General features: G+C 55.5%; 1 protein-coding gene across 3 annotated transcripts in view; it reads right to left on the bottom strand.

Annotated features, from left to right (window-relative positions):
* Positions 1 to 13,112, bottom strand: part of NTRK3 (neurotrophic receptor tyrosine kinase 3) — a 219,922-nt gene extending 206,810 nt beyond the window's left edge. The window contains exons 1-2 of one of the 3 annotated variants that reach the window (XM_010391033.4): positions 12,734 to 13,112; positions 12,060 to 12,322 (exon numbers count right to left, since the gene is read on the bottom strand). In XM_010391033.4, the coding sequence (XP_010389335.2) occupies positions 12,060 to 12,322; positions 12,734 to 12,784 (314 nt within the window). In that variant the 5' untranslated portion in view covers positions 12,785 to 13,112. Of the gene's footprint in view, positions 1 to 12,059; positions 12,323 to 12,733 lie in introns of those variants that run through there. The other 2 variants (XM_039557355.1, XM_010391035.3) reach the window with 2 other exon arrangements.
* Positions 13,113 to 13,508: the final 396 nt, after the last annotated feature.

Below are 13,508 nucleotides of genomic sequence, written 5' to 3'. Positions count from 1 at the left end.
GCCCTGGCTCTCCTAGCAGCATCTGTGAGCTGGCAGGAGACAGGCTGGGCTCAGAGACACAAGGGTTACACCTGGTCTGCTCACCCTGCAAGCAGGAAAAGTAAAAGCTGTCCCAACACAGAAACTCCACCATGTTGTGGCATCACCACTTTGGAGCATGCCATGGCTGGCTTCTGCCACCCCAGGAGGTGACAGCTCAACTTAATGTCCAGGAGTGAGCTGGGACACACTTCCTGCTGCCCCCAGCTCTTCCCTGCCACTGCTTCCTGTCAGCAGTACAAGGCACAGGCTGCCCCTCCAGAAGTGATATTCACAGCACATCATGGCCTGGGGAACAAAGCCTCAGCCCTGCCAACAGGAGGATGCCCCCAGTGACATGCCAATCCACAACCTTGCATGCTCCTGTGTTTACTCCCCAAAAAGAGGCTTTCAGAACAAGAAGTGGAGAGGTTGATCCTAGAAGAGCCAAAAAAAGGGGGAGTTCACTCAGACGTTTCATCTCAGTCTCATTCTCCAGACACTCCTCTATTTTCTAACAGATAGAGCAGGCCACATGCTAAACAAGTGCAATCCCTGCAGGGGACACCCAGCCTCTTGCAGCCCTGTGCTGCTCAGTACAGGGGTGCAGTAAGACTCATGCCACTGTCAGAGAGAGGGACAGAGGGGAACAGCTCCAAGCACTGACCACAGATGCCCATGAAAGCATCGAGCACAGCCCAGCCCTGGTGCAGCATAAAAGAGGTGAAAATAAAGTTATGAGCAGCCTACACAAAGCAAGAGAAGTTTCTCTCTGTCAGCCTGGAGAGATGCAGCTTTGTAGCCCAGACAGGTCACACCAGGCAACATCCCAATGTGTAGGAGCCCGGATAACATCCCATCATTTGCAGGTGAGGACTCACTCCCAGCCCAGCTGATCCCACAGATCCTCAGCAGAGGCACATGGGCAGCATCCCAAATAAGCTCGTCCTCTTATCCATGTGAAGCTTCCAGAGAGGCACAACAGCAACACTTAACTCACAGCATCACCAGAACCACAGACAGCAGCACCACCATTGCCCCCCTCCCACTCCCCCAAAGTTTGACTAAAGCTCAGGAGTATCTTTGCTTTTATAAATCTCTGCCTTTTAATGATGGCTTCAAGGCTCAGAGAAAAAAAGGCCCATTAAACTCACTGAATAAGTTAATGGGGCAGAGAGAATCCATTTCAAAGCCACCCCAGGCTATTTTCCTCTGGAGCTAAAGCCTGAATAAGCAAAAAGGAAAAATTAAAACTGTACAGTGCTTTGCCAATAAATAACCCCCAGTGTAATCTGCTCCCAGGCAGGCCTCCATTTTCAGAGATAATAGGACGCAGATCAGCTGCAAACCACCTCCCCTTGCAGGGACCACCACCTTTTGATTGCAATTAGCTGTGCCAAGGCAGGAGCTTCCATCTGCCTGTCCCCTTCCACCTGCCTGGGCAGGAGGGAATTTCCTGCAGGAAATGCCAAAATCCAGCACTTAGCTCTGCAATTTCCCGACATCAATGCTCCAGACACATACCCCTGCTTCTCTGCCCCATTTTTCCCCAGCCCTCCTGCCCCTTCATCCCTGTCTTCTCCCCCTCCTTCACCAGCAGCGCTGTGGGTCCATCCCTCACCCATCAACCAGAGCCCACACACAGCTGCTCCTCCCCAAGCACTTAAAAAACAAGTGCATGTCCCAGAGAGGAGGGGAAAAAAAAAAATCCTGCTTGTAAATGTTGATCCCACTAGACGCGGTTTGTTTACTATTTAATATTTAAAGATGCTAATTAAGTCTCTGAATAAATAAATCTATGCTACCCATGCCTTTTGGAAGGCAGGTATCCTTCCCTCAGGGCCAGGGCAGTCCAGAACATGGTGGGTGCTAGGCAGTGTGCCTGGGTCTGGGGACAAGCCTGGGGCAAAGCTCGAGGATCCCGTCACCATCCCTTCTGGAAGGAAAGGCTTATTGGCAACATGAAGCAACACCAGGCTGGGAGCATCAGGCACCTCAGCCATCAAGTCCTGGAGGAGAGCACAGGCAGGACAAGGCACCAAGAGGATTTCCAGGCAGGGGTGCCCACAGTGGTTCCTCTCAGCCCTGGGATGGGATCTCAGCTACAAGCCAGAAGCCAAGGGCTTGCGCTCCCAAGGGCCAGAGGATGAACCCACAAAGTGCTGGGGGGGACACGGACACCAACACACATCACCACAGCCCACCAGCACACCGGCAGCCAGGGCTGCTGCAGTGACCAGCCACAGACACCCACATCCCTCCCAACTGCCCAGAGCCAGGACAGGCAGCCCACACAGCTTCTTACCCGAGAGCTTCCCTGTTCCAGCTCCTCTTCTCAAAACCAACACGCAGCATCTCGCAAGGAGCAGCGACTGCTGCCTCCCTCACACACAACCCTCAACACCCACAGCTTAGCTCTCCCACCTGATACCTCTTCAGCCTCATTAGGCTCTGCCTCTCCCAAATCCGCTCCAGCTGTATCCTGCACCTTGCCATTAACCCCCACAGTGCCAGCCCTGCAGAGCTCCTTGTTGCCCCTCCTTGCCCAGCTGGCCTCCTTGCACCGTGCAGGTACCCGGCTCACACTCCTCGGGCTCAGGCTTTGCTTTGATGCTCCCAAGGACACCCTCCAGCATCTGCCCCGACCTGAAATGGGGGGCACAGCACTTCCCAAGGGAGCTGCTCTGATGCTGATTCAGCTCTCTGCTGCTCTGCCCTCTCTCCTGCAGAGTCTGGGACAGCCTGTGAGATGGCTGGAAGCATAGATGTGTCCAGAGCTCGTGTGAGGCTCCAAAGAGGAAATAGTCCCCAGCAACATTCAGCTTCTCTGAACAGGCAAAAAGAGAGCCCCAGGAGGAAGGGATGCTCTCAGCAAGCTGGGGAGCTGGGAACACACAGCATCCTTGCCCTGTGTCCCACTGAACTTTGCTTGTTCCACAGGCTGCTCAGCAGCAGCCACCCAGTGACTCAGGGACTTTCACCTTACTTTTCCTGGGATTATATTTTGGCTGGGAGAGCACAAGCAAGGCATGAGACAGACAAAGCCAGGACCCACCTCACTGCCCCAGGAACACCCGTCCACATCCTGGAGGAAAGAGTTTTGAGGACAAGAGAGACTTTTCCAGCCACACAAGTCACAGAGCTCCCCACAGGCAATCCCATCTGTACTGGGAGGAACACGAGGGATGCCCAAGCTGGTCTTGTCTGCCTGGGTTAAGAGCAGGCAGGAGGAGGGCAAGCAGCCCAAGGGAGCATTTGCACAGCTGGATCACAGGCTGGAGAGCCAGGACTCCTTGTTCCCAGCCCAGGTCACTGCACAGCATTTCCGTGGAGAGCATGGGATGGGGGATGAGGCCAGAGCTGCTCCAGGAGCAGAAGGAAAGTCGGCAGCTGCAGGCACCCGAGATCTCCCCCATGTGGCTTCATGTCCCGGCAGGGTCAGGAGTTAGAGCCTGGCATTGCTGCAGCTCAGCTGAACATTCATGTTCCTAATTTATCCTGGCAAACCCCTGAGCATGCAGGGTCCTCAGCAGTGCTCAGATTCCCAGCATCTGTTTGAGCATTTCCACATTAACATTTCTTAGTGGGAACCTCCTGGTGAGAACTAGTTAAGGGACAGCCTTGCACAGCCCAGAAGGATGGGGATTGCACCATGTTCACATCTGCTCCCACCCACTTCCCAGTCCCCCAGGGACAGCACAGAGCAGCCAGCAAAGGCACCAGTGCCCTGTCCCCTTCCCAGCACAACTGAGCCCAGCACGGAGCTGTAGGAGAGCTGCAGGCAAGAGGCTGCATGGCGGGTAGCGCTTGGGTCAGCATCTCCCTGCATCCTTCCCTGCGATCCCAAGATGGTTTAGTTGTCATTTCAACACCACTGTAGTCAAGAACAGCACCTCGAGTTGCACATCTGTGCTATCAAACTCCCTTGGGAACCCTTCCTGACCTCTCTGCCCCACTGCTGGGACTTGTGTTTTTAATTAAAAAGGCAGTTGTTATTTAGGCAGACCAACGCTGGGAGTGATGTCACATGTGGGTACAGGAAGGGCACGGTCACTACCAGGCTCCATTATCCACCATCCCAAAGCACTGGGTGGCAGCTGGAGGAAAGCTGGCTGTGCACATGGCTCCGGCTTCTCCTGCAGCTCCTCAACTGCTACAGCACATGAAAACAAGCTAAAAATACATGTTCTCCTGGTGCCACCCTGCAGGCAAGCACAGGCCAGGTCTCACACAGAGGGAAACATGGAAGGCCCCCCAGTCCCTCGGGGTGTGGAAGCCGGGTGGTATGTGGAGGATGGGGGTACCCAGGGACGCAGCACAGCAGGGTTGGTGGAGTAGCACTGATTTCAGTGCAGTGCTCCAAGGGGAGTCCAGAGAGATTTTAGTCCCCCTTAAGCCCAGGCCCTGAGCTGTTCCATGGCTCTAACCCGTGATCCATCACCCACTCCCCAACACATATCCAACAAAATGTTGCCCCTGCCATGGTGCTGGGGGTCCATTTGCTGTTGTGTTGCAGGACCACAGGGTGTCACAGCCTTTCCATCATGCGGGCAGCCCTTGGAAATAACCAGCCCCTCTTTGGCCCAGCTGCCAGGGAAAATGAGACAATCCCAGGAGCCACACATAGAGGATGTTACAGGGCCAAGACCAGATTCCTGCCCCCACTCACCCTTGCTCTGTCTCACAGCAGGCTCTTCTCAGCCTTCCCCCCTTGGAGAAGGCCTCTTTAGCTCTCTGACCTCCATCCAGAGGTTTAATCAAAGGAGCAAAGAATATTGCACCTACCCTGGCGGCTTCCAAACACAGCTCTCAGTCTGTGTCTTCTTGCCACTACCTCCAGGTTCCTCCATGGACCTCTCTCATGTCTGCTAAACAAAGCAGGACCAATAGAACATCCTTGTTTATCCCTTAGCTCCATGCTTGGCCTCTCCCTAAACCCTGGCCACTGCTGGGCTAAGGGACCTCCATCCTCACTCTGCTTCTTGCAGGCCAGTCCCACCACCGTTCTGTGCCTCAGCTTCCCCACCAGTAAAATGGACAGAGCTATTAGAGGCTTCCTTGTAGGGTCACAGCCAGAAGCTGGTCTCAGAGGGTAGGTCATGACCCCGCTCAGGCACCTCTTGCCCAGCAACAGGTTCTCACTGCACCCGCTTCGGTTGGGCCAATACCGCCAAAAAGCTGCAAATCACCTCAATTCACAGACAGGCTGGGGCTGTATCTTGCAGCACTGGTGGAAGAGCTGTGGGTAGGTGGGGGTGCACTGACCACACTCTCCCGCAGCAGCACAGAGAAGAAAACCATGACCCAGCAACTCACTCGGGTCCTAGGGGACCACCCGACACCAGTGGGTGCCCACGCAGGGATGGGGATGCCGAATTAGGGAGCAGGTGAGGGCCCAAGAGGGGTTCAGCAGCACGGGCACCCAGAGCAAAGGGCTTTCAGCGTGACAGCGAGCAGGCGGTGCCCTGCCCCCCGAGCCCCCGCAGCCCCGGCGCTCCCGCACCCCGCGCCGCTCCGGTGCGGCTCCGAGCCGGCCGTGCCCGCGCACCGCGCATCCCGCATCCCGGAGCCGGGCTGTCTGGCGCTGCCGCTTGCCCTCTAGCGGCACAGCCGCCTTTAGACGGGAATAGCGGAGCGGAGGAGCCGGGATGCGCCGGGCAGAGCGAGCCGGGATCCGGCCGCCCCAGCGGGGCACAGGGTGGAGGCTCGGCCGGGCGCTGTGGAGCATCCACGGATGTGGAACATGCTCGTTTGCCAGCGCTCCTGCACCCACAGCCTCAGTCCGGAGCGTGTCGTCTTTGGGGGATAACGGGGACAGCCCGCTGCAGCCGTGGTGCTGGTGCTGCATGCGCGGCTCTCAAGGAACAGTGAGGTGAGCGAGCTGCTGGCCCTCATCTCCTCCTGTGGGCACAAAGTGCTGCGATGCCCAACCGCGGCACGAAGTGCAGCCTCTGGGTGACGAACTCGCCCACAGCACCTCCTCGGTGACAGCTTTGCTGCACGCCCCTTGGTGCCGAGGGGAGAGCAGGAGGATTTGGGGCAGACCAGAGCCCACAGGCTGCTGTCAAACACAGCTGCTTAGAAAGCAGCTACACAGCCTGTCGGAACCCCCTCTGCAGGAAACACTGAACTACTGCTATCGCACAGAGCCCGGTAAATGACACTCCGAGTTACAAGCACTAGTAACACTCACTTTGGAAGCCTGGCAGGCTTAAGGCTTGGTTTATTCCCCACTTGTCAGCAGTCCCCCTAAATGGGATGCACCAAACCCAGCCATAAACTCCTGGACAACACCAAGCAGGGGCTTTTCACTGAGCAGGACAAGCCGGTGTGCCAGGGTGGCACAGGGAAGCACCACCAAGCTCCATCTACCTCCAGGGCTCCCCAAAGGTGATCCCACGGGACATCTCAGGGACTCTTTGGGAAGTTCCCTGAAAGGGCCCAGCATTGCTGGGTGCATGGATGGTCACAGGGCTGTGGGAGACCTCGAGCAGTCTCATTCCACAGCACATGAAGATGCTTTGTTTCACAGAGGTGAGCTGATAATATAAAGCAGACCCAGAAAGCTTTTCCTGAGCTCTACAAAAGCCCTTAGCCAGAGGCAACACCTCTCCAAGCCTCCAAGGACAGCAAGGCAGCTCCTCCTCACTCCCTTTAAACATCCATCCTAGACCTGAAGCACCTCTGTCTCACCTTTCCAATTATAAGGAGACAAGCCTACAGTCAGAACTAATTTAGACTTCCCCAAAACCTGCAGGACACAAGGACATGGGAGATGCCACATCCACCCTGAAATCATCTGGGCCACCAGCTCCTCCTGTCAGGCCAGCAGCTCAGGCCCCATGTTTGGCTCAGAAAAAGTCTGGGAGGTGCTGGCAGGCATCAAAACTGTCTCCTTCCTGAAGAAATACCTGACATCACCTGTGCCAGGAAAGTGCCTCTCTCCAGGACTGGTCAGCAGAGAGAAAGACAGTAAGAGCAAGGCAAGGAGCCAACAGCCAGCCCACAGGAAAGAGGGAGGATACGGCTCAGTTCTCCTGTCTTAAATCACCTCTAGAGCATCAAGACCATATATCTCAGCCCAACTCCTTGTCCCAAATATCTCTGGACCCTTTTCTGTCCTCACAGCTTGGTGCTGCACCTGCCTCCCCCATCCTAACATCCTTCAGGATAGATGCTCTGCATGAACAAAGGTCCTGCAAATCCAAGCTGGATTGAATTAGGGACCTTTTGGATGGTCTCTGGAGCAGCCAAAGCCTCTGGGACCAGAAGATGGGAGGCTTTGGGAATGCAGAGCCCTTCATCCCGGGGGAATAGTAGTACACGAGGCACACTGGGCACAACATGGCTGATTCACAGAGAGGGGAAAAGTTTGTGCCTGTTGTCTGAAGCAGAGCAGTCAATAATCTGAGCATCACAGGAGCCTTTCTCACGGCTGCTTGGGTCACCAATGCAAGTTCTGCTCCCTCCAGCCCTGCCAGGAAGAGTCCTGCCCTTTCTTTCTTCCCTCCTTCCCAGACGTGGGCACACACGAGCATTCCCAGTGTCTCGGCTCTCCCCGCACCAGCAGGGAAGGGGTGCTGCTGCTCCGAGCACCCCCTCGCTCTCCCCCACTCCACATGCTCCCAGCTCCCGCGCAGCGAGTGGGGGCTGCGCTGCCGGTCCCCCCACAGCTCCCAGCGCTGACGTGGCTCTCCCACCCCCGGCCAGGCCCACGGGATGGAGCGCATGCTGCCGTAGACTGGTGGGATAGCCTGATAAGGAAGAATGAAGATGCTGTTCTTGTCTACGGAGGGGAGCAAGAGGTTTCCTCTTGCCCCTGCAGGTGAGACCCCAAAATCCTGCATCCCACTGTGCTCCACAATGAGCCACCTCCTCTTGGGTTGCTCTGAATTCATCTCACCTTGTTGAAAGCAGCTGTGAGCTGCACAGATACACCCTGAATATCCATCCATCGAGTGTGTTCTACCATGAGAACCCCAATTCTCCCCTGGTGAGGCTGGGTAAAGAGTGAGGCCTTATATACCGGGGACATCTCCCTACCTCAAGGGAGCCCAGGGGTGACACACGCAGGCCACCACCGCCTGCCTAGCAGCATCTCTGCAGTGCCATAGCAACAGCTGAGAAGTAGGGAGGCCCAGATGGCAAACTCCTCCGTCTGTCCTTCCCCACGCACGGTGCCGGCGCACGCAGGCGCTGCCCACGCTGCCAGCGGGGTGAGTCCCCGGCCCGGCCCGCCCCTGGCACGCAGCACCCGCCGTCACCCCGACACGCGGCAGCGCAGGCGAGCCCGGCTGCCCCCTGTGCCAGCCAGCCAGCCCCCTGGCTGCCCCCTGTGCCAGCCAGCCCCACGGCTGCCCCCTGTGCCAGACAGCCCCATGGCTGCCCCCACTGTGCCAGGGCTGGGGACCCACGGTGACAAACACGCCAGCTGCTCGGCACGTGGGAGTGGATGGGGTTCTGTGCCACAGCAGCCCTGGGATCAAAGCTCTGCCTGTGCATCTGGTCTTGCAGTGAGTAAAACCCCATGTCACAGGGGTGAGGATGGGTTGGGGGGAGCTTGAGCGTCCCTGTAAGTCACACGTGGCTGGAGACACAGCAAAGGCCACCCAGGTGTGCAGGAAAAGCAATGGCATGGACATACCCCAAGCCCATGGTGCCCTCTCCTGAAACTGGGAGGGGGAAGTGCAGAGCACGACTCCAAACTGGGGCCCTCTCAGCCAGGTCCAAGCTGGCTCTCTGGCTAGACAGGGCTGCTGGCAGCTCTTCAGAGGGATCTGTGTGCAGAGTCACATCTCCAGGGATGCTACCCAAAATCGGGTAGCTGTCTGGGCATGCTGGGAAAGGGCAGAGGGATATCAGCCAACCTAACCTCCTCGTTCATCTCAGGGCAGGAACCTCCTGCCTTTCTCCTGCCTGACCATTGACCTGGCACCACCTGGATTTGCAAGAAGGTTGTGTGTCACTGTCCCCTCCAGCCCAGCCAGGGCAGGAACCACCCAGCCCTGACTTCTACCAAAAGGAGGATGTGTGGGAAGCCAGAAGCACCAGCAATTGAAGCAAAGGCCATTCCACTGAGGGGTGCAACAGGAGGCTCGATGGTGGGGCACCACCGTGAGGGCATCCACAGGGCTGGCCTGCCCCACCAGCCTCCTTCAGCAGCACTGCAGGCTGGGTGTCCCCTGTTCTTCTTCTGTTGTCCTCGCCTCACAGGGCCTCATCAATCACTAAGAAGTGATATAACCCAAAGCTCCTGATGGCTCAGTCCCCAGCGCTGGGTTGGGCTGGGCTGGCCTGGAGGGGTCTTGCCCTGGCTCAAGGGGGTAAGATGGACAAGCCCTCCAAATGGCTCAAATTGGTTTTTTCAGCTAGCTCTCTGAATGAGTGCTGGCAGTCTTTCATCAGCAACACTCAAGCCCTGATTTGGAAGCTGAGCTCTGTTTTGGACGTGAATAAGGCTGTGCCTGGTCGCAGGGTTGTTTCACCACCCCACACTCCATTTGCTTTTTCGCCAGCAACAAGATGGAGCAGCGACCACCACCTTCCCCAGGGCCTGTGGGGAGGTTCCAGCTGGGGCACTGCATCCCCCAGCCACAGGGACAGGATTGAGCCTCCCCTGCTCGCCCCCAGCCCACTGGGAGAAGGTGCTTTTGCCCACTGGCTGCCCACAAGCTGCCTAATGAGGCCAAGCCCCCGGTGAGCATGGCAAGCAGGGGGAAAACACTGATCCTCGCCCAGCTGAATCAGACTCACATGCCAGGAGTGATTCAGCGATGACCGGGCTGGGCTTCAAGGCACCCTCACCCCAACATCCATGATGTCAGGGCTGGCAAGGAGAGGCCTGACATCAGCCTGAAAGGGTGCAGGACCTGATGCCTCCCGCACAAGAGCGTGAATGTGGTTCAGCCCTGGCTCCCGGCAGTGGCTCCTTTGCTGGGAAGCATCCCTGCCACACAAATCAACCCTCTGCTCCCATAAGCATCCACTACAAACCACTGCTGCCTTCCCAGTAAGCACAGACCCTTGTGGAAAGTTTTCATTTGTGCTCAGTCTCAGCCCCTGAGAGCATTTTGGAGTTCACGCCAGTCCTGTGCCTCAGCCCTCCCAAGCCCAAAAAGGGAGGCACGGGTCCAGCAGCGATGCAGAGGGTGAAGGAATGTGCTTTGCTCAGTGTGAAGCAGAGATGCCTACGAATTCCAGCAAAAACTGGCACCTTCTTCTCCTTCCCCAACTCAAGAGAAGCTCCTTTCCAAAAAAAATACCCAGTATCTCTTTCTGGAGTTGTCCGTTTGGATTTTATTTTCCCCTCTCCTTTTTACGGACTGCTTATCAGCATTTCTCATTTTCAAAGCAGTAAAGACATTTTCTGGGCACAAAGCACTCGTGTAATACTACCTCTCACAGCAGTTCAGATGTCTGTGCGTCTGACAACGCACACTCGCTCACGCTGGTGGCTTCCAAACCTTCCCAGCCTTTCCTCCTGCTCCTCGGCCCCCAAAGGGTTAAAACTAAACCACAACAAACAGCGAGCACAGGGGAAAAAACACGAGTTTCTCTGACTTCCCCAGCATCACCCTCATCCCTCCAGCATCACAGGGAAAACACTCCAGCACGACAATGCAGGATAAATATGGGGCAATTGGAAGGGGAGCGTTGCATTAGCTTCCCCATTTACTTTCCCCATTCCTGCTGCTTTTACGGAGGTCTGCTGCCAAGGGGAAGGCAGAGTTGGGGATTCAGGGTCAGTGACCTGCTGAAAACCTGCCTGAGCATCACATCAACCTGTAAGCAAGCAGGGAAAGCAGCTCCCATCATCTTTACCCAGCAAACGTGATGAGCAGAGCTGCGAAAGAGGCACTGCGATTACTCCATGGCTCTGCTGCAACTGCACTGTGACCAAATAAAACAGCCTCAGGAGGAGACCCAAAGCCCTGTCCCTCCATGCAACCGTGCCATCGAGGTGAAAAAAAAAAAAAATAACCCTCCATTACTCATTTCAAACCTTGCTGCATTTAACTGCCAGAATAAAGGATTCCACCTCTTCTCTGCTCAACTCCCACTGGCAACTTGCTCTGGGGGCTACATTTCCCTAAATGCTCACATTTCAATTAGCATTAGAATAATGAAATGGCTCAGAGTTCATCTCACCCAAAAATGTACTGGAAAATAAAGAGCAGAGATTGGAAGCAGTGAGGAATTTTTTTTTTTTTTCACACACACACAGAGCATGGTGGATTCAGGAGAAGGAAATATATTCCTTTCTCGACTCCACACTGATGAGATTAACATGGGCTTTGCTAACTGCCTCTCCAAACAAGGATAATGCAACTTCAAGTTGATTTTCCAGATAAACAAGCATGCAAACAAACGCAAAGTGCTCAACTAAAAATATCTCGCTGCTCCGATGCTTCTCCCCACCGCCACCACCCCGAACCTAAAACGCACAAATCCTATCGCGGCACCACAACGAGTTACAAAATTATAACAATGCAAATTAAATAAGCTACTTAAGGGACATCTCACTGTCCTGTTTTTTTTCCTCTTAAAAATGCAAAACCGCAGATCCCCAGATACACTCAGCCAGGGCAGGGAGTATTTTTCTGATGTGAGGATGTAAAAAATAATGATATTTTAACCGGATCCAAAGTCTCAAGAAAGAAAAAACAGCTCAGAACTTGCTTTTCTTGCCCAATTTGGGTAAATATGTGGCGGTGTGTGGCTGTGGCGTCCCCGTTCCCCTTGCAGAAGCAAACAGTTAAAGGAAGCAGCAGCTTTAGCATCTTTCCCTGCTGCTCTCTCTCCTGCTAAGGAATCAGATCTCATTTACTTTATTCCTCTTAAGCCTTGGCCAAACTGTTGCTGGGCTTTTTATGGTTTTTTTGGGGGGGATGGGGTAAGGGAAAAGCCGGATCCGCATCCTCTGCCTGGGGAGTCGGGCTGAGCCCAGACAGCGCAGCGATGCCGGGGGCACCTGAGCTCCGCACGGGCAGCCCAGCCCGCACCCTGCCGCGGGAGGGGAGCCCGGGGGGAACCCCACTTACATGGAAGTGATGTTCCTTGAGATGTCCGTGATATTGATGCTCGTGTTGCCATTGCTGCTGCCTGAATCCTGCCCTTCCAAGAGAGGGAAGAGGTTCCCATCATCCGGCTTCTTGCAATTGATGTCTGTCTTGCTGCAAAGACAATTAGCAGGGCAAGCCAGCACCGAAAGCAGATAGTCTCCCCAAATGCTCCAGAGCAAAAATACCCTCCAGAAAGTGCACTTGGTAGGGCAAAGAGAGACATCCATCTCCGATTGCTGCTTCTAAAAAAGAGGAGGAGGAGGAAAGGGGGGATGGAGGGAGGGGAAGGGGGGGAAAGGGGGAAGGAAACAAAGACAGAGGGAGGAAAAAGAAAAAAAAAAAAAACAACAACAACAAAACCTCAAGCGATCAGATGCAAAAATCCTCCAGCAGATGAAATCATGCTGGCAGCTGGCTGGGAGAGGCTGTAATTCCCGCTAGGGCAGCGGCCGCGGCCGCGGGCGGGGATGGATGCATGCCGGCCCGGCCGCCCGCCGCTCCCGCAGCCGCTCCGGAGGATCGCAACGGGAGGCTGGGGAGGGAGGGAGGGGAGGGGAGGGAGGGAGAGAAGCAGCCGGGGAAATAAATAAATAACAAAAACGGTGCGAAAGTCACCAAGTCCCACCTACTGGGCAGAATTAAAATTGACACACCTGCAAAAAAAACAGACAGAGGGAGAGGAGGGGGCGATCTCCCCTTCCCATCGCTTCCCTCCCCCGGCCTGGCCAGCCCTGCTGCGGTGGGCACAAAAAGCAGGGGAGGAGGAGGAGGAAGAGGAGGAGGAAGGCTTGCAAAGAGAGCCGGGCTCCGCAATAAAAAGGATTCCCCACCCCCCTCCCTCTCCGCTTAAACCAGTGTAGGAGGAGGGGGGGAGAGAGGGGAAAAACCCCACGGCTGGAGCCCAGCTCAGCCCCGGGAGCGGAGGAAAAGTTGAAGCTGGGGTTAAATTTTTGGTGGGGGAGAGCAGAGGGGCTCTGGCTCGGCTCCTGCTTTCCCAAGCTCTTTTGGAGGACGATGCTGCCTTTCGCTTGGTTGTTGGGTGGGTTTCCCCCCCTCCTCCCCCAACCCGGACATAAGGGTGGAGAGGAAAGAGAGATTAAACTGAACTGGAAGAGAATAAAAGCCAGTGTGGATTACAGCAATTTAAATTTTTTTTCTTCTTCTTCTTTGGAGGATCCTAGCGAGAGGCAGATCAGACGGCTGGGTGTGAAAAAAGCGACTGAAGAGCACCCAGGAAGGACTTTCAAGAAAAGATGCACCCCCCAACCCCTAAAAAATGCATTGGGGACCCAGCTGGCTGCCGGGAAGCGCAGGCAGGAGCACCCAGGGTCGGGGCTCCCGTCCTCCCTCCCCTGGCTTCCCCTTCCCTCCTGCAGCAGATTCTGCAATCAGACATGCAAAAAAAAAAAAAAAAAAAAAAATCCTGAA

Source organism: Corvus cornix, chromosome 10, assembly GCF_000738735.6.
Source record: "Corvus cornix cornix isolate S_Up_H32 chromosome 10, ASM73873v5, whole genome shotgun sequence".
NCBI classification, from domain to species: Eukaryota; Metazoa; Chordata; class Aves; order Passeriformes; family Corvidae; genus Corvus; species Corvus cornix.
This window is presented reverse-complemented; position numbering and strand designations above follow the sequence as displayed.